We start from the raw sequence: 20,409 nt of genomic DNA, 5'->3' as shown, positions 1-20,409 counted from the left end.
GGCTGGGAGGAGAGAGGCTGATGCTGAGGGAGGCTGGGAGGAGAGAGGCTGATGCTGGAGGAGGCTGGAAGGAGAGAGGCTGATGCTGGGGGAGGCTGGGAGGGGGAGGTTGATGCTGGGGGAGGCTGGGAGGAGGGAGGCTGGGAGGAGAGAGGCTGATGCTGGGGGAGGCTGATGCTGGGGTTGGCTGGAAGGAGAGAGGCTGATGCTGGGGGAGGCAGGAAGCAAAGAGGCTGATGCTGGGGGAGGCTGATGCTGAGGGAGGCTGGGAGGTGGAGGCTGATGCTGGGGAAGGCTGGGAAGAGGGAGGCTGGGAGGAGAGAGGCTGATCCTGGGGAAGGCTGGGAGGAGGGAGGCTGGGAGGAGAAAGGCTGATGCTGGGGGAGGCTGGAAGGAAAGAGGCTGATGCTGGGGGAGGCTGATGCTGGGGGAGGCTGGGAGGGGGGAGGCTGAGAGAAGAGAGGCTGATGCTGGGGGAGGCTGAGGCTGGGAGGAGAGAGGCTGATGCTGGGAGGAGAGAGGCTGATGCTGGGGGCAGAGAGGCTGATGCTGGTGCAGCATGGGGGATAGAGCACGTTTGGGAGTGCGCAGCATGGCGGATGGAGCACGTTTGGGAGTGCGCAGCATGGCGGATGGAGCACGTTTGGGAGTGCGCAGCATGGCGGATGGAGCACGATGGGGGGTGCACACCTCCCCCCAACACACACACACACACACACACACACACACACACACACACACTGGGAACCACAAACACCGCCCTACACAGACACCCACACACACAGACAACGCTGCACACACACAACACCCAACACACAAACACCGCGGCATACATAAATATACGCACATACCACGCAACACACACACATTGCACAAAACATACCTCCCCCCAAAACACACCACACCCACACAAACAGCGCAACACACACACACACAACGCTACAGACACACAGTGCTCCACAAACAACGCAACACACATACAACACCGCTCTCACCCCCCGCCACACCCAGACAACACCCAGAACATGTACAGCCCCTACACAAACACTTGGTAACTACACACAACAACATCTATATATATATATAACAAAAATCATACATTAACTACACAATACGTAAATTCTAGAATACCCGATGCGTAGAATCGGGCCACCTTCTAGTTATTATTATAATATACATAGGGTGGTCCAAAGGTAAATGGACAGTATGGATAGGGCTATCAAACATGGTGTAAAGTGAAGCCGACTCAGTTGCCCTTAGCAACCAATCAGATTCCACTTTCCATTCTTCACAAACTCTTTGGAAAATGAAAGGTGGAGTCTGATTGGTTGCTAAGAGCAACTGAGTCAGTTTCACTTCACACCATGTTTGATAACCCTATTACACATACTGTGCTACTTTTGTACCACCGTGTGTGTGTGTGTATATATAATATAATATATATATAATTACACTGTCATATATATATATAGCACAGTCCAAAGGTTTGGACACACCTTCTCATTCAAAGAGTTTTCTTTCTTTTCATGACTCTAAAAATTGTAGATTCACATTGAAGACATCAAAACTATGAATTAACACATGTGGAATGAAATACTTAACAAAAAAGTGTGAAACAACTGAAAATATGTCTTATATTCTAGGTTCTTCACAGTAGCCACCTTTTGCTTTGATTGCTGCTTTGCACACTCTTGGCATTCTCTTGATGAGCTTCAAGAGGTAGTCACCGGAAATGGGTTTTCTAACAGTCTTGAAGGAGTTCCCAGAGATGCTTAGCACTTGTTGGCCCTTTTGCCTTCACTCTGCGGTCCAGCTCACCCCAAACCATCTCGATTGGGTTCAGGTCTGGTGACTGTGGAGACCAGGTCATCTGGTGTAGCACCCCATCACTCTCCTTCTTAGTCAAATAGCCCTTACACAGCGTGGAGGTGTTTGGGGTCATTGTCCTGTTGAAAAATAAATGATGATCCAACTAAACGCAAACCGGATGGAATAGCACGCCGCTGCAAGATGCTGTGGTAGCCATGCTGGTTCTGTATACCTTCAATTTTGCAAAAATCTCCAACAGTGTCACCAGCAAAGCCCCCCCCCACACCATCACACCTCCTCCTCCATGCTTCACGGTGGGAACCAGGCATGTAGAGTGCATCCGTCCACCTTCTCTACAAAGACACGGTGGTTGGATCCAAAGATCTCAAATTTGGACTCATCAGACCAAAGCACAGATTTCCACTGGTCTAATGTCCATTCCTTGTGTTCTTTAGCCCAAACAAGTCTCCTCTGCTTGTTGCCTGTCCTTAGCAGTGGTTTCCTAGCAGCTATTTTACCATGAAGGCTGCTGCACAAAGTCTCCTCTTAACAGTTGTTCTAGAGATGAGGTGTGTCCAAACTTTTGGTCTGTACTGTAATATATATATATATATATATATATATATATTATATATATATATGTGTAATGTATGTAAATATGTAATTTTTTTTATTTTTTTAAATAGGTAAATCTGCCCTACAAGTTTCAGTTTGTGCCATTGCTCTTTTATTAAGTGCACATTTTTATGGTCTTTACTAAAGGGGCAGGGAGTACAGGATTCTCTGGGGGGCATAATTACCACTTAGGCTCGCCTCCTTGTACAGGACCATAAATATTAGCACTTAATAAGAAAAGATCCATCTTTCCTGGACTATATTAGATTTAAAAACACAAAAAAGACACAGAAAATTCAGTGGAGCAACAAGAATAAAATGAGTTGGGAAAAAAAAAATCCCAGGTGTCTCTGCTTGTTTCGGTGCAGAGAAAACCTCGCATCACCTCTTGTGGGTGCTCTGGAGAAAAATGAGTCAGACAATAGGAACTCCGGCACACTCACTATCACCCTTAGAGACACAGAAAGTCGGAAAACATGAAACTGATGTCTAAATCCTTTTCTTTTTATTTTGTAGTGAAAAAATGTGTCAAAAGTGCTGTGCAATGGTCCGCCAATCACAACGTTTCGGCCTATTTGGCCTTCTTCAGGTCGGACGGGCTTAAGGATAGAAGGACATAAAGTGGATGGATATGCACAGGACACTATTGTTAGACCAATGCTGAAGTGCTGTGTGGATTAGGGCATGCAAGTTAGTCAGTAACCGCACGTCCTATGGGTGGTGCGGTTCACCCCTGACACCACGCAGGCACATGCTACCCGGACTCCCACCACTGTACCTCTAGGACCCCTATCCAGACTAAATATCAGTGGAGTCTCAGATAGTCAGGTAGTTACCTAAACCAACATCTATTCCTTTTAAGTGCTGACAAATGTGACCACACTGTGGCTTTTTCATCCCTGGTCCCCATACATTACTCCAGTCATCAATGGGAATCACCATATTTAACAGGCCATCTTAGACGTCTGACCACGTCAGAGACCTATCCACATACTATGGATCACTGAGGTGTTGGCCTCAATGTAATCCAGACCCTTTGCGTATGATCTTGCACTACCATACTATTGATTAAATACAATGTTTGGGACTCATAAGCCTTGATAACAGTGCTACCTGCTACCTTCTACGTATAGTATATCCCGATACTGACTAACTTGCATGCCCTAATCCACACAGCACTTCAGCATTGGTCTAACAATAGTGTCCTGTGCATATCCATCCATTTTATGTCCTTCTATCCTTAAGCCCGTCCGACCTGAAGAAGGCCAAATAGGCCGAAACGTTGTGATTGGCGGACCATTGTACAGCACTTTTGACACATTTTTTCACTACAAAATAAAAAGAAAAGGATTTAGACATCAGTTTCATGTTTTCCGACTTTCTGTGTCTCTAAGGGTGATAGTGAGTGTGCCGGAGTTCCTATTCTCTGCTTGTTTCTTCATTCTGCTCTGAGAGCCATAGCTTTTTGTTTTTTTTATCATTATTTCATTATTTTTGTGTCAACATAAATTAAAAAAAAAAAAAAATAACATAAAGGTATAATATTATATATAATACAGTTTTGACAAAGGAAAACTTTCAGATAACAATCTTCTATTGCCTTATTGTCTTATCGCCATTTTGAGCATATCAGAAAATAAAACGGTCTTTGGCCTATAGGATCAGGCTACTGTGCACACTTTCACGTTTTACATGTATTTTCATCTGCATGTTCCGTAAAACCCATCACCATTGCTTTACAGGTGAACCAAGTCCAGCTGTACGGGAAATCTCGCCGAGAAGCTATATCCTTCCTTAAAGAAGTGCCCCCGCCATTCACACTGGTCTGCTGCCGCCGCTTGGTTGACGATGAAAATGATAACTTTGTAGACAATCCAAAAGACCTGAGAAGTGACAGAGTAAGTGCGCAGCGGTGACCAGTGGCAGCGGTCAATTCTGCACCGCATGATTATCACCAGTGTATGGATAGGTTCTTACCAGGAAAAAGAAAACAACTAATTCCAATGTTTTTTGATTTTTTTTTTTTTTTTTTTTTTGAGATTGATTTTTTTACATAAAGGAGATACATTGGCATTCTTTGAGATTTTGAAAATTAATTTTTGCATAATTTGTCTTTGGCGTTTAGCTTAGTGATTGCTCATAGGCATATTCTGGGTATGATTTAAGGCAGAGTTGTGCTTGTATTGTGTGTCATCGCTATAGTATAAGAAAAGGCTTAATCATTGCTCTAAGACTAGGTTTAACTTAAAGGGAATATGTCAGCAGGTTTTTTTCTATGTAAGCTGAAGCCAGCATGCTGCAAGGGTTAAAACCATAGAATCGAGGGATGCCTGTCTTGTAAAGGTTAGATCTGTTGTCTTTTTGGTAGGTTTGTTTAAGCAGCAGGACTTATCATTACTTGGACTACATTGTCACGTGCACTGCAGTCCTGCACGCTCCCTCCTCTGACACCTCACTGTCAATGTGCAATCTCTATAGCGAGCCTGGTGTGGGTGGGGGCAGCTCTCTCAGCTCTGCTGCATTGCTAATCTACAAATTCTGATTGTGTCAGAACGGCTGTACCCAGTAATCTAAGTGATACATCGTTGGATTCAGGGCCTCTTTGCCTATATTGTGCTGCTCTCAGATGATGTAGCAAAAACCTGCTGACAGATTCCTTTTAAGAGGATATCCACAAATGCAAACCTAATTTCTGGGGGGACGGGTACCACATCATCTGTTTGCTCATTCTTTGCTACCACTTTCCTGTTGAAGAAGAAGTTGCACCATAAATCCTGAAAAAGGCCCCAATTAAGCATTTACAGTACTGCATATTCTGTGTTTATGATATTATGTAAGGTAGGAATACCCCTTTAAAAATCGCTCCAACTAATCTGTCTATTTCCGGCTGATATTGACTGTAGTTCTAGTATCGTGAAGTTTTCCCCTCATTCTTTGTATCCGTCTTATCTTGACGTCTTCGTCCTGTCACTTATTTTTGCCTCTTTTCTGTAGGCGGACCAAGAGGATGACGTTTTCACGTCTCCGGAGTTAGCAAGTGACGAATATCAGCAAAAGGTAAAGTGTATTGAACTTTGGAAAATAGTTTTTGCAGAGTTTTGCACTCACAAAAAAATCACGGTTTAAAATAAAGCCGTCTTCACTCACCTTTAGGCCCTGATACATCAAGAAAGGGGGGTTTTCTTGGCCGCCTTGATGAAGGGGCTTGGTGTAGTCAAACGCTCTGGATTCTTGAAGACGTGTACTCTTCTTCATGAATCGCGAGCGTCTGATGAGCGGCGTGCGCCAATCCAGAAATCTTACAACTGGCGTAAGGAACGGCCCGGCTCATCGTGGAATTAGGTGACGCCCCTGCGGTGCCACCATTACCCCAGATCCAGAATTCTGGTGAAATTGTTTGATGAATTGAGCACTCATTTCTTCCACAATAAATGTACTATTACATTGCGGGCAGTCAGATGAATGGCGGTTCCCAGACGCCTTTAATACTCCTCAAAAAGTCCTTTGTTGTGGTTTTTTTTTTTGTTTTTTTTTTTAAAAAGTGGAAAATTTGGCAAATTGTTTTACATCTTTCTTTTTTGTATGAAGCTATGAGATGTTCCCTCCTTCATTTTCGTCAAAGGTTAAATTCAGAATTCTGCTTGGTTTTCTTAGTTAGAGAGCAGGCAATTGTGGGAGTTTAGCTGCTGCTTTAGGCCCTGTTCACATAGTGCAGTTTGTTGTCCTAAACTGCATGCATATCCTTCCCCAGCAAAGTCTATGAGAATTCAGAAAGGCTGTTCACACGTTGCTTCTTTTTTCCTTGTGGCTTTGATTGCAGAAGAAAGAATCGGCATGTCAATTCTTTTTTTGACTGCCGTTTTTCCATTGAATATAGTGAAAAAACACATGGGCTGAAGGGTACCAAAAAACGCAGCAAAATGAATGCATTTTTTTATGCGTTTTTCAGCCAAATGTACGTTTTTTTGCTGAAGAAACAAAACTGCAGCATGCACACATAGCCTGACAGTTTTTGTGTAGCATCCAGCACAAACCCCTCAAAACCCAGTAGTTAGGTTAGTCATTTCTAACCTTTCAATATACTAAGATCTACCTAACCTGTACATGTTCTTAATAGAGTAATTTCTTAAACTCCACTTTTAGCCAGAGCTGCATTCAAAATTTTGACGGTTTAGTGTAAAGATAAACCTGATTGATCCCTCCATGAGGAAGCGATTTGTTACAACACTTTATGCAAATATTTAGAACGAAACGTACGTTGGGGTTTATCTTGTCTGCTGGGGAGGGAGTTCTGTTTTGGAATGTTGCACTTTAAAAAGAGTTAATTATCTCAGAAGAAAAATTTAATTCATCTCTACTATTAGACTTGCTCAAGTAAATGTATACCTTTTTGCATGCTATACTCCTTGTCCTCCAGTTGATATTATGTTTCCGCTACCCTGCTGGCACATTTAATTATGCGGACACCTGATGGTATTTGTGGATATTTTGCTAATAGGTTGTTCTGTGTTTTATTAATGTTATGTATTGTGGGTGTAATTGTGAACATCCGACGGTTCTCGAGCCTCTGACTGTAACCAGGTTCTGTGTCTAAATAACGTTGGGTGGATTTGGCCAATTCAATTTGCTGGTAGAGCGGCTCCAGGTCCGCTCTTCCGGCTGATATTGCAAGTTTGCTGATCCATTGAAATTTTGGCAGTTACTAGCCTCTCCTCTCAGACTGCGGCCAATCTATCAGCCCCTTCTGCCGGCGTCCACTTTCTTAATTTTCTGGTCTCGTCATTTAGGACAAATCTAAGAATTCCAATTTCATTGCAGGAAAAACCAGGTGACGACTTGACCAACGTCCCTGAGGTCGAGGATGATGGTGGAGAGTTGACCTTGTGGTCTTCAGACGTTGACGTTGTGGAGCTGGAAAAGGATAAGCGGGGCCTTGGCTTCAGCATCTTGGATTACGAGGTAAGCATCTCCAGAGATCTTGTATACAAGACGGTCTCAGTCTTCGAATATGGCAGTAATTCTCTGATAGCAAATAAGGATCCTGAAATAATGTGCACTTTTAATTAAAGGGAATCTGTCACCACTTTTTTGGCGTATAAACTGCGGCCACCACCACCGGGTTCTTATATACAGGATTCTAACATTCTAGCCGCTGTGAGAACATAAAAAAACACTTTATAGTACTTACCTAACAATTGCGCGGTGGGCCTAATGGGCGTCTCCGTTGTCCGGCGCCGCTTCTTTTGGCCATCTTTGTGTTCTTTCTTCTCTAGCCGCGGTTCATGATGGGTCCGACGTCATCCACACTTGCCGGCATTCAGGTCCTGAACAGGCGCACTTTGATCTGCCCATAGCCGGGCAGATCAAAGTATTGTAGTGCGCCTACACAGGATTGGCGAGTGTGTATGACATAGACGCGTCATGCACACAGGCTTCAGAAGAAGGACGAAGATGGCCAAAAAAGGCGGCGCCGACACCGGAGAACGGAAACGCCCATTAGGTAAGTATTATAAAGTGTTTTTTATGTTCTCACAGCGGCCTGGGTTCTTATATACAGCATGTTAGAATGCTGTATATAAGAGCCCGATGGTGGTGGCCGCAGCTTATACACCAAAAAAGTGGTGACAGGTTCCCTTTAAGTTATCCAACTTGTTAATCTGCGTCAACATAGAATTCTTACATGAAGTTTAAAAAAGTCTGAAACCGGTTGGACGATTCACCTTTTTAGCTTCTTCTCTAGAGCACTGCCGGGCATTGCAGATATCAAAAAATGAAACTGAAGGGAAGACGCATGTGAGCGACTCCATTATTGTGCAGCAGGAAAACTTAGTATATAAAAAAAAACAAAAAACTTTCTTGCAGAGTTTATAAAATACAGCGATGTGACGTGTCCGCTTTAACTTTGTGCATTTTCAGCTCGGGTGGGAGACTGTTTTTTGTCGCTTTTTTTTCCATGTTTCTTTACATCTGGCCATTTGGGAATTGGCCTTTTTGTTATTGTGATCGGTGTCCTGAAGTCTGCCAGAGTCCGTAGCCGTGCGTCTGTATTCTGAGTTCTAACCTTGGGCAGACCTTTCCTCCAGCAATGCGCAATCCTGCTCACGTCAGTCAAAGGAAATGTTACACGGGGTCATCCACCTTCAGATGACTTTAATTCTTGACTAGAACCTATTTAATTGTTTCATGTATTATTTTTTTTTTATTCCTTCACTTTTTTTTTTAACGTATATCCATTTTCTTTGTCGCTCCATTGGGAGACCCAGACAATTGGGTGTATAGCTTCTGCCTCCGGAGGCCACACAAAGTATTACACTTTAAAAAGTGTAACCCCTCCCCTCTGCTATACACCCTCCCGTGCATCACGGGCTCCTCAGTTTTATGCTTTGTGTGGAAGGAGGCACACATTCACGCAAGCCCCACGTTTTAGTCAGCAGCAGCTGCTGACTATATCGGATGGAAAAAAAGAGGGCCCATAACAGGGCCCCCAGCATGCTCCCTTCTCACCCCACTCTGAGTCGGCGGTGCTGTTAAGGTTGAGGTACCCATTGCGGGTACAAAGGCTGGAGCCACATGCTGTTTTCCTTCCCCATCCCTTAGGGGCTCTGGGGAAGTGGGATCCTATCCGGTCATCCAGACACTGGGACCGGTCTCCCTCCGCAGCCCCTGGGGGAATCTGCCGGACAGGAGACGGAGTATCGTCAGGGACATGGCCCTGCATCCACAGGTACTCTGTGTCCCCGTTGGGACGGCGCATAAAGCACCTTGGGCCCAGACGCTGCAGCGACTGCGGCGTGGGTATGGGTCCGGGACTACCGCGCCGACCGTGCACTGCCGTCCGGCCGCGGTTTTAACTTTAGTCCCCGGCTTTTGCGGCCTAGTATGGGATTCTCCCGCCCCCAGGCCTGCCAGTCAGGGAAAAGGGCGGGACGGTCGGTATGACGCCGACAGTGAGGGCTGGAGTACACTGAGCTGTCCTCCGCCCCCCTCACTACTCACGCTGGGGCACCAGATTCCCGCACTTTTTGTGACTACGCCCACGCCTCCCTCCTCCTCAGAGAACGCCGGCAGCCATGTTTTCAGCAACTTCTGGCTGCAGCTGAGGGAGACCCGGGGCAGGGAATCTGGTGGCCACAAGCCACATCCGCAGCCCCTGGGGGAATCCGCTGGACAGGAGACGGAGTATCGTCAGGGACATGGCCCTGCATCTACAGGTACTCTGTGTCCCCGTTGGGACGGGGCATGAAGCACCTTGGCCTCAGACGCAGCTGCGACTGCGGTGTGGATTTTTTGTCTGGGACTACCGCGCCGACCGTGCCTGTTTGCCGGCCGCGGTTTTTACTTTAGTCCCCGGCTTTTGCGGCCTAGTGTGTTAAACTCCCGCCCCTGAGCCTGCCAGTCAGGGAGAAAGGCGGGACGGTCGGTATGATGCCGACAGTGAGGGCTGGAGCGCACCTCGCTGTCCTCCGCCCCCCCTCACTGATCACTATAGGCCACCAGATTCCCGCACTTTTGTGACTACAGGGACAGAGCCCGGCATCATAACGTACTCTGTGTCCCCTGAGGGACGGTGCATGCAGCATCTGTGTTACAAACGCCGCAGCGGTTGCTGACTGGTTTGTGAGACTGGGACTACCGCGCCGACCGCGCCATGTTTGCTGGCCGCGTTTTTAAATTTAGCCCCCGGCTCTTACGGCCTAGGGCCATATACTCCCGTTCTCGGGCCTGCCAGTCAGGGGTAACGACGGGACGGCCGACTGGACGTCGGCAGGGAGGGCTGGAGCATACGTTGGTATCCTCCTTCCCCCTCACTGAGCACTGGGGGGCACCAGTTTTTCAGATGCTGTCCCCCCCTTGGTGCCGCAGTGTATATATATATGTTTATTTATATGGTATATGATCTCACTGTTCGGCAGCATTATTTGATTTTGGCTGTATACCCTCACAGATTACTCTGCGGACGACATGCTGTTGTCTGCTCTTAAAGAGTAAGGGTGCCAAGGCACTGGCTTATTTTACAACCGGTACCTCTTGTGCGGCTATATTACGGGCACTGCACAGATGACAGCGACAGAGTTTGCATGATGGAATCAGCAAATCTCTGAATAGCTTTCACATCACAGGACTCAGTCTATGGACAAGGGGGTCTGCTAAGATACTGGAAGCCTTGCAGTCCAGACCGATACCACAGGGCCAGGGAGCTGTGAGTTCATCGCTCCCGGGTCCCTCTGGGTCGGTACAACATCCTGGGGTAACACCCAGATCCCACGGTGAGAACTCCGTCACGGACCGCGGCCTATGATAGGCTAAGCGGGCCCGCTGGGAACCTTCCCCGAATTCATCAGGAGTGCGTGTTTTCGATCACTCTAACTCCAGAGGGGCCGTCCAGTAGCACAGAACTTGACGGACAAGCGCTTACTAAGCGCCTTATTGACACGCGTTACCCGTGTCACAGGGTGGATCCTCCAGTCTCTAGGCTGGCGGCTAGATCCGTAGTATTAGGGGCAGATGTCCATCTCTCACGAATGCCACTGACAGGCAAATAACGCTTATGATGAAATCCATCTATGAAGCCATAGTCGCATCTTTTGCTCCAGCCTTCGCAGCCGTGAGGGCACTCCAAGCTATCTCAGCTTCTCTGGCTGAGATTATTTCGGTTGCACATACATCTGCCACGCAGGTTGTGTCCTTCACTTCTCAGGCGTAGGTTTTTTCGTTCTACGCCATGAACGCCGTTCCTGGACTCTGCGAGCCGTACAGCGGTAGCATCAACCAATTCAGTGGCAGTCTGCAGGGCCATGTGGCTACGTGAATGGAAGGCAGGCTCTGCTTCCAAGAAGTTCTTAACCGGTTTGCCATTTTCTGGCGACCGTTTGTTTGGCGAGCAATTGGACGAAGTTACTAGACAGTCTCGTCCTTGCCCCAGTCCAAGACCGATGGGTGAGAGACATTCTGTCTCACGGTTACAGGATACAGCTCTGCTCTCGTCCTCAGACTCGTTTCTTCAGAACATCTCCGCCCCCCGAGTGAGCCGATGCACTTTTTCAGGCGGTGAACACTCTGAAGCCTCGATGTCACAAGGAGACTTCCTAGCATCAATTGACATCAAGGATGCTTATCTCCATGTGCCGATCGCACCCGAGCTTCAACGCTTTCTGCGTTTCGCCATCAGGGATGAACTCCTTCAGTTCGTGGCACTGCCATTCGGCCTGGCGACAGCCCCACGGGTCTTCACCAAGGTCATGGCAGCAGGTGGCGGTCCTACAGGGCCACTCGGTGATCACTTACCTAGACGATCCTCTAGTCAAGACACCCTCCTGGGTGGCATGTCAACACAACCTGACCATTGCTCTGGAGACTCTCCAGGGATTCGGGTGGATCATCAAAATTCCAAGGTCAAAACTGACACCGACCCAATCACTGACTTATCTCGGGATGGAGTATTATACTCTCTCAGCGATAGTGAAGCTTCCGCTGCATAGTCAGCGTTCACTACAGACAGGGGTGCAATCTCTCCTTCGGGCCCAGTCACCCCTTGAGGCGCCTCATGCACTGTCCCAGGAAGATGGTGGCAGCAAGGGAGGCAGTTCCCTTGCGCAGTTTCGTCTGCGTCCGATTCTATCGGACACCGCAAATGGGACAGGAGGTCGACGTCCCTAGACAAGAACGTCTCTCTTTCCCTTGCAGCAAAACCTCTCTTCAGTGGTGTCTTCTTTCCACTTCCTGGGCGAAGGAAAAATCCTTCCGGCCCCCAGCCGGGGCTGGGGTCATGATGGCCGCGAGTCTGTCAGGGTGGGGAACGGTCTTCCTCCACCACTCGGCTCAGGGAACCTGGACTCCGACAGAGTCCTCCCCTCGGTTCAATGTTCTGGAGATAAGGGCAGTGGATCTAGCCCTAAGGGTGTTCCAGCGGTAGCTGGACGGCAGGCAGATCCGAATTCAGTCGGACAATGCCAAGGCAGTTGCGTACATCAACCACCAGGGCGGCACACGCAGTCATCAAGCCTTCCGAGCAGTTCGGCGGATTCGGCTGTGGGCGGAAGCAACAGCCTCCAACATCTCCGCAGTTCACATCCCGGGCGTAGAAAACTGGGAAACAGATTTTTCTCAGTCGCCAGGGCATGGACGCAGGGGAATGGTCTTCACCCGCACGTGTTTCTAGAGATCTGTTGCCGTTGGGGAACGCCGGACGTCGATCTAATGGCGTCTCAGCACTACAACAAAGTCCCGGCATTCATGGCTCGGTCCAAGGATCACAGAGCTCTGGCGGCAGACGCGCTAGTTCACGACTGGTCGCAGTTTCGCCTGCCTTATGTATTTCCTCCTCTGGCACTACTGCCCAGAGTGTTACGCAAGATCAGGTCAGACTGTCGCCGCGCCATCCTCGTTGCTCCAGACTGGCCGAGGTGATCGTGGTACCCGGATCTGTGGCACCTCACGGTGGGTCAACCGTGGACTCTCCCAGACTGACCAGACTTGCTGCCTTAAGGGCCATATTTCCTTCTGAATTCTACGGCTCTAATCCTCACTGTGTGGTGGCTCCTAGCGTCATCAGGGATATCTCCAGATGTCATTGCCACCATGAGACAGGCCAGGAAACCAACGTCCGCCAAGATCTATCACAGGACTTGGAGGATCTTCTTATCCTGGTGCTCTGATCAGGGTTTTACTCCCTGGCCGTTTGCCTTGCCCACTTTCTTTCGCAAAGGGTGGCCTTCCTAGTGGCAGTCACATCACTCAGAGGAGTATCTCAGCTGGCAGCGCTGTCATGCAAAGCCCCCTTCCTGGTGTTTCACCAGGATAGGGTGGTTCTACGTCCGGTCCCGGACTTTCTCCCTAAGGTATCCCCGTTTCGTCTTACCCTCTTTGGGTCCGCATCCAGTTCACCAATGTGAAAAGGATTTGCATTTATTAGATCTGGTGAGAGCACTCCGGCTCTACATTTCTCGCACGGCGCCCCTGCGCCGGTCTGATGCGCTCTTGTCCTTATCGCGGACCAGAGTAAGGGATTTCAGGTTTTCAAGTCAACCTTGGCTCGGTGAATCAAGGAACCGATTCTTGAAGCCTACCGTTCTTTTGGGTTTCCGATTCCTGCAGGACTGAAGGCCCATTCTACCAGAGCCGTCGGTGTCCTGGGCATTGCGACACCAGGCTACGGCTCGGCAGGTGTGTCAGGCGGCTACATGGTCGAGTCTGCACACTTTCACGAAACACTATCAGGTGCATGCCGATGATTCGGCAGATGCCAGCCTAGGTAGGCGAGTCCTTCAGGCGGCAGTTGCCCACCTGTAAGAGGGGGCCGTTTTTCGGCTCTTTTTATCGAGGTATTCTTTTACCCACCCAGGGATTGCTTTTGGACATCCCAATTGTCTGGGTCTCCCAATGGAGCGACAAAGAAGAAGGGAATTTTGTTTACTTACCGTAAATTCCTTTTCTTCTAGCTCCTATTGGGAGACCCAGCACCCGCCCCTATTCCCTTCGGGCTGTTGTTCTTTTGTGTTCACATGTTGTTCATGTTCAATTGTTCTTTTGGTTCAGGGTTTCAGTTCTCCGAACATCCTTCGGATTGAATTTACCTTAGACCAATTTATAAGTTTCCTCCTTCCTGCTTTTGCACCAAACTGAGGAGCCCGTGATGCACGGGAGGGTGTATAGGCAGAGGGGAGGGGTTACACTTTTTAAAGTGTAATACTTTGTGTGGCCTCCGGAGGCAGAAGCTATACACCCAATTGTCTGGGTCTCCCAATAGGAGCTAGAAGAAAAGGAATTTACGGTAAGTAAACAAAATTCCCTTCTTTTCAACCAAGTCGTGAATGCCACTTCCTCTTAAAAGGCCACTCTAACTTCCTGAAATGCTCTGTACTGCTGTGGAAAATGTTGCTCATTCATGACTCCATTCCACTGCTTTCAAGCACAAAGAGCATCACTGCTTCACACAAAATGAACACACCTGAAATACTCTGTGCAGCTGTGCAGCCTCCTTCCACTTCCCCTGTCACATTCAGCCCTCTTGTCACTAATATCAAGACACACTGGATAGAAAACTGCCTCCTAGACATGGGCGACCCGCAGATGTTTGGGTTCGGCTGGACTTTAAAAAAAAAAAATAATAAAAGTCTGATTCTGGACCGGACGTAAGCCTGGACCGCAACCCCATATAAGTCTATGGGGACCCGAAGTTAAGTGCTACAAAATGGTGTTAATAAGGGCTGTCTCCGGACTGTTTCCGGGTCTGTTCATTAAATCTTATGAATATTCACTGCTTTCCCAGCCCACCTCCTGTGAAAGCATCTGTGATTGGTTGCAGACAGACTTTGCCCCTAACCCTCTATGTCGGCATCTGGGATTGGTTGCCCTCACACTAGCTGTCTAGCTCCCCAAAGTGGAGTGTAAAAATAAATAATTGGAAAAAATGGTATAGGGTCCCCCGTATTTTGATACCCAGCACAGATGAAGCAGATAGCTTGGAGGTTGCAGCTCCCAGCTATGTTTTTAATCATGGCTGTGTATCAAAATGCGAAGGATCTCAAGTGGTCTTTTAAAAAAATAAATAAAATAAATAACTTAAAAAAAAAAAAAAGTGTGGGGTCCCTCCTAAATTTGATACCCACCAAAGTAGATAGCTGGGGACTGGTATTCTCAAGCTGGGGAGGCCCATGTTTATTGGGCCCTCCCCAGCCTAAAAATAGCAGCCACAGCTCCTGGCGCTTACCCAGCTCATCCAAATTGCCCTGGAGTGGTGGTAATCATGGTAATATAAGGCGTTAACGACAGCTGGAATTTGCCAAAAAATCACAGCTGCCACGAACCCCTGGATTACTAATAGGTAGGGGTCTGTGAAACCTTCTCATTACTAATTGTGTAAGTAAAAAGAAATAAACACAAAATACAGAGAAAAATCCTTTCTCAAAAAAAACACTCCTGGGGTACCTTGGGAACCGCCAGAATTGACCTCAGGTGAACTCTCGGACGTCACCGTTTTCACAGCTGTGGCTCCGTCAGTGTGTCCCATAGCGTAGTGATCGTTCATGATTTCTAATGGGGTGTAGTAGAGCCGGGATCGTCGTGCAGTGTCCTGATATGGATTACGTCGGACCTGCAGGGGTGTTTGAAGGGTTAATATGCTGGTGAAAGAGGGTACCTTTTTGTTGTTTTGTGATACAAGTAAAAAGTAAAATTCTTAGTGTTATTGTTGGTCTGCCTGTGGTATTTTGTACGTGACCCTTGAAAAGTCTGGTAGAAATCCTGCAAGGAACACAGGGGTTAATCTCCATCTAATCTGATCCATTTTTGGTGGAGGAAAGAATGGGGAGTGGAACCTAGTTGTATATATTTTTTTTCCTATAGCTGATAATGGAGAGGGGGGAGGCTCCTGCTGCAGCTAGTTATCGTTCAGCCACACGCAGGACAGTGATAATGGGCATGACTGAGCTCCAGAGACCAACACACAATATTTCTTTATAAACTTCTCAATTTGGTTGAGAAAATGAGAATATATATTGATTTTTTTTTTATTTTTTTTAAGCAGATAATTGTGCTCAGGAGCTGTATACACAAAACAATGGTGTTTAAAGGGTTGTTCCCAATTTACAAAATGATGGCATTTTTTTTTGTTTTATGATTGTGGGGGTCAGACGTCATGTGCCCCAAACAGTTTAGAAGAGAATAAAGGGGATGATTTAACTCTTTAGCACAAACCCTAATGAAATCCTTATAGTAGCCGGTAAGTCAGTACTTCCCCTTTAAATCTGATGGAGTATGCACTTATTATCGAATTGCAGCTTGGAACCAGAAAAGACCCCCCCCCCCTACCCCCGCCGTCTTTACAAAGTAGTAGAGAAAATTCAATGAGCGGGATTTGGCAATGATTGAAAGCTACACACAATAATTACTGATCACAATGATACCAAAATTTTCCCGAGTGAAACGTTCCTTTATTTTGCTCATTGCTCCGGGACTTAATTTAGTCAGCTAGTAATTTCATATAATTGTTGCAATTGAAGGTACAGAGATGAGATCCGTGGGGAGAGCGGCGCCTCACAATGCCTCCCAGTGCCTCTCCATCGCTCTCCCTCTCCTTTCTCCTGTTTTGTCAACGTTATTTATTTATTTCCTCCAATCCGGACGTTAAAATAAATGTGATCTATCTGCTGCCAGTGGCTTTTTAAAGCATGACATTACATTTCAAAGTTATAGGCTATAAACATTCACGCAGGCAGCAGAGCCTCAGGGCGACAAATGGATCCCGCACCCGATCGTTCATCTTGCAGAATTGTCTGATGTGCTGATCGCGTGCAAATTTGTTTGGGAACTTTACAGATATACGTGTATTTATACCGGAGGCTGGCGGAAGAAACCGAGGACCGGGTCCACCAAAGTGATGGGGTTCTTTATGACATATGAGTATTATAATACTGCCCCCTATGTACAAGAATATAACTAATATAATACTGCCCCCATTATAGAAGACCATAACTACTATAATACTGCCCCATATGTACAAGAATATAACTACTATAATACTGCCCCTATGTACAAGAATATAACTACTATAATACTGCCCCCAATATAGAAGACCATAACTGCTATAATACTGCCCCATATGTACAAGAATATAACTACTATAATACTGCCCTCCATGTACAAGAATATAACTACTATAATGCTGCACCTATATAAAAGAATATAATTACTATAATACTGCCCCATATGTACAAGAATATAACTACTATAATACTATCCTCTATATACAAGAATATAACGACTATAATACTGCCCCCTATGTACAAGAATATAACTAATATAATACTGCCCCCATTATAGAAGACCATAACTACTATAATACTGCCCCATATGTACAAGAATATAACTACTATAATACTGCCCTCTATATACAAGAATATAACGACTATAATACTGCCTCTATGTACAAGAATATAACTACTATAATACTGCCCCTATGTACAAGAATATAACTACTATAATACTGCCCCTATGTACAAGAATATAACTACTATAATACTGCCCCTATGTACAAGAATATAACTACTATAATACTGCCCCCTATGTACAAGAATATAATTATTATAATACTGCCCCCTATGTACAAGAATATAACTACTATAATACTGTGCTATAATTAGGGATGATCGAATACTTCGATTATTCGGCTTCACGAATATTTTCCGAATACCTCGCCGCCATTCGACTATTCGCGAATATTCAATGCGCAATGCAAGTCTATGGGAAACCCGAATAACAAGTATTTAGAACTATTCGGGCTTCCCATAGACTTACATTGTGCATCGAATAGTCGAATTGCGGCGAGGTATTGGGAAAATATTTGCGAAGCCGAATAATCGAAGTATTCGATCATCCCTAATTATAATACTGCCCCCAATATAGAAGACCATAATTGCTATAATACTGCTCCTATGTACAGGAATATAACTAATATAATACTGCCCCTATATACTAGAATATAACTATTATAGTCAGGGCCGTATTTGCCACTAGGCACCTGTGGTCCCTATGGCGGCACGTTGCGGGGGGCGGCACTTTCTGGCAGCAAAAAAAAAAAAAAAAATTTATATAATTTTTTTTTTTTTTTTTTTTTTTTTTTCCCCCCCATCCCCGCCCCCCGTCCCTCCCTCCGTTACACTCGGCTGTGTTCGGGGGGGATGGGGGGTTTGAGAGGGAGGGGAGGCGCACTTCTGTCTATTTAAGTACATGGCGGGCGCCAGGCATGGTGAGCTGATTAACCCCGGAAGTTCCATCGCCTTCACTTCCGGGGTCAGAGGCGCGCGGAGCGCGACAATCAGCTGACTGCCCCGTGCTGCAGCGTCCAATGCTGCAGACGACACACGCCGCGGAGGAGGACGCGTCTGCAGCTGGAGCAAGCCAGAAGAGGAGCCAGCCAGAGCAGGGCGGCGGGCACCGGAGCAGATAAGGCAGAGGCAGAGCCTAGAATGTATGGGCTCCTTACAGGTTAGTTGATGATCGTTGCGATGCCTTTTTCCACTATAATCATGCAAGGGGAGGCTGGGGGGAAAGAGGCTGAGGCTGGGGGAGGCTGGGAAGAGAGAGAGGCTGGGCAGAGAAGAGGCTGAGGCTGGGGGAGGCTGGGAAGAGAGAGAGGCTGGGCAGAGAAAGAGGTTGGGGGGGAGGCTGGGGAGAGAGAGAGGCTGAGGCTGGGGAGGAGAGAGGCAGATGCTGGGGGAGGCTGGAAGGAGAGAGACTGATTCTGGGGGAGGCTGATGCTGAGGGAGGCTGATGCTGGGGGAGAGTTGGAGGAGGGAGGCTGATGCTGGGGGAGGCTGGGAGGAGGGAGGCTAATGCTGGGGGAGGCTGGGAGGAGGGAGGCTAATGCTGGGGGAGGCTAGGAGGAGGGAGGCTGATGCTGGGAGGAGGGAGGCTAATGCTGGGGGAGGCTAGGAGGAGGGAGGCTGATGCTGGGGGAGGCTAGGAGGAGGGAGGCTGATGCTGGGGGAGGTTGGGAGGAGGGAGGCTGATGCTGAGGGAGGCTGGGAGGAGGGAGGCTGATGCTGGGAGGAGGGAGGCTGATGCTGGGGGAGGTTGGGAGGAGGGAGGCTGATGCTGAGGGAGGCTGGGAGGAGGGAGGCTGATGCTGGGGGAGGCTGGGAGGAGGGAGGCTGATGCTGGGAGGAGGCTGATGCTGAGGGAGGCTGATGCTGGGGGAGGGCTGATGCTGGGAGGGGGGAGGGTGAGGCTTGGAGGAGGGAAGCTGAGGGAGGAGGGAGGCTGATGCTGGGAGGAGGGAGGCTGATGCTGGGGGAGGCTAGGAGGAGGGAGGCTGATGCTGGGAGGAGGGAGGCTGACGCTGGGGGAGGCTAGGAGGAGGGAGGCTGATGCTGGGAGGAGGGAGGCTGATGCTGGGGGAGGCTAGGAGGAGGGAGGCTGATGCTGGGAGGAGGGAGGCTGATGCTGAGGGAGGCTGATGCTGGGGGAGGCTGGGAGGAGGGAGGCTGATGCTGGGAGTAGGGAGGCTGATGCTGGGGGAGGCTGGGAGTAGGGAGGCTGAGGCTGGGGGAGGCTGGGAGGAGGGAGGCTGAGGCTGGGGGAGGCTGGGAGGAGGGAGGCTGAGGCTGGGGGAGGCTGGGAGGAGGGAGGCTGAGGCTGGGGGAGGCTGGGAGGAGGGAGGCTGAGGCTGGGGGAGGCTGGGAGGAGGGAGGCTGAGGCTGGGGGAGGCTGGGAGGAGGGAGGCTGAGGCTGGGGGAGGCTGGGAGGAGGGAGGCTGAGGCTGGGGGAGGCTGAGGCTGGGAGGAGGGAGGCTGAGGCTGGGGGAGGCTGAGGCTGGGGGAGGCTGGGAGCAGGGAGGCTGATGCTGGGGGAGGCTGGGAGGAGAGAGGCTGATGCTGGAGGAGGCTCATGCTGGGGGAAGATGGGAGGAGAGAGGCTGATGCTGGGGTAAGCTGGGAGCAGGGAGGCTGATGCTGAGGGAGGCTGGGGGGACAGAGGCTGATGCTGAGGGAGGCTGAGGGAGGAGGGAGGCTGAGGGAGGAGGGAGGCTGATGCTGGGGGAGGCTGGGTGGAGGGAGGCTGATGCTGAGGGAGGCTGGGAGGAGGGAGGGCTGATGCTGGGGGAGGCTGATGCTGAGGGAGGCTGATGCTGGGGGAGGCTGGGAGGGGGAGGGGGAGGCTTGGAGGAGGGAAGCTGAGGGAGGAGGGAGGCTGATGCTGGGAGGAGGGAGGCTGATGCTGGGGGAGGCTAGGAGGAGGGGAGGCTGATGCTGGGAGGAGGGAGGCTGATGCTGGGGGAGGCTAGAAGGAGGGAGGCTGATGCTGGGAGGAGGGAGGCTGATGCTGGGGGAGGCTAGGAGGAGGGAGGCTGATGCTGGGAGGAGGGAGGCTGATGCTGGGGGAGGCTGATGCTGAGGAGGCTGATGCTGGGGGAGCCTGGGAGGAGGGAGGCTGATGCTGGGGAGCCTGGGAGGAGGGAGGCTGAGGCTGGGGGAGGCTTGGAGGAGG

General features: G+C 48.8%; 1 protein-coding gene across 2 annotated transcripts in view; it reads left to right on the top strand.

Annotated features, from left to right (window-relative positions):
* PATJ (PATJ crumbs cell polarity complex component) overlaps window positions 1-20,409 on the top strand; it is a 272,880-nt gene that overhangs the window by 67,112 nt on the left and 185,359 nt on the right. For both annotated transcript variants that reach the window (XM_075320380.1, XM_075320379.1), the window contains exons 17-19: window positions 4,167-4,322; window positions 5,419-5,481; window positions 7,243-7,383. In XM_075320380.1, coding sequence (XP_075176495.1) covers window positions 4,167-4,322; window positions 5,419-5,481; window positions 7,243-7,383 — 360 coding nt within the window. The remainder of the gene's footprint in view (window positions 1-4,166; window positions 4,323-5,418; window positions 5,482-7,242; window positions 7,384-20,409) is intronic.

The sequence above is a fragment of the Anomaloglossus baeobatrachus genome, chromosome 8, assembly GCF_048569485.1.
Source record: "Anomaloglossus baeobatrachus isolate aAnoBae1 chromosome 8, aAnoBae1.hap1, whole genome shotgun sequence".
Lineage (NCBI taxonomy): Eukaryota > Metazoa > Chordata > Amphibia > Anura > Aromobatidae > Anomaloglossus > Anomaloglossus baeobatrachus.
This window is presented reverse-complemented; position numbering and strand designations above follow the sequence as displayed.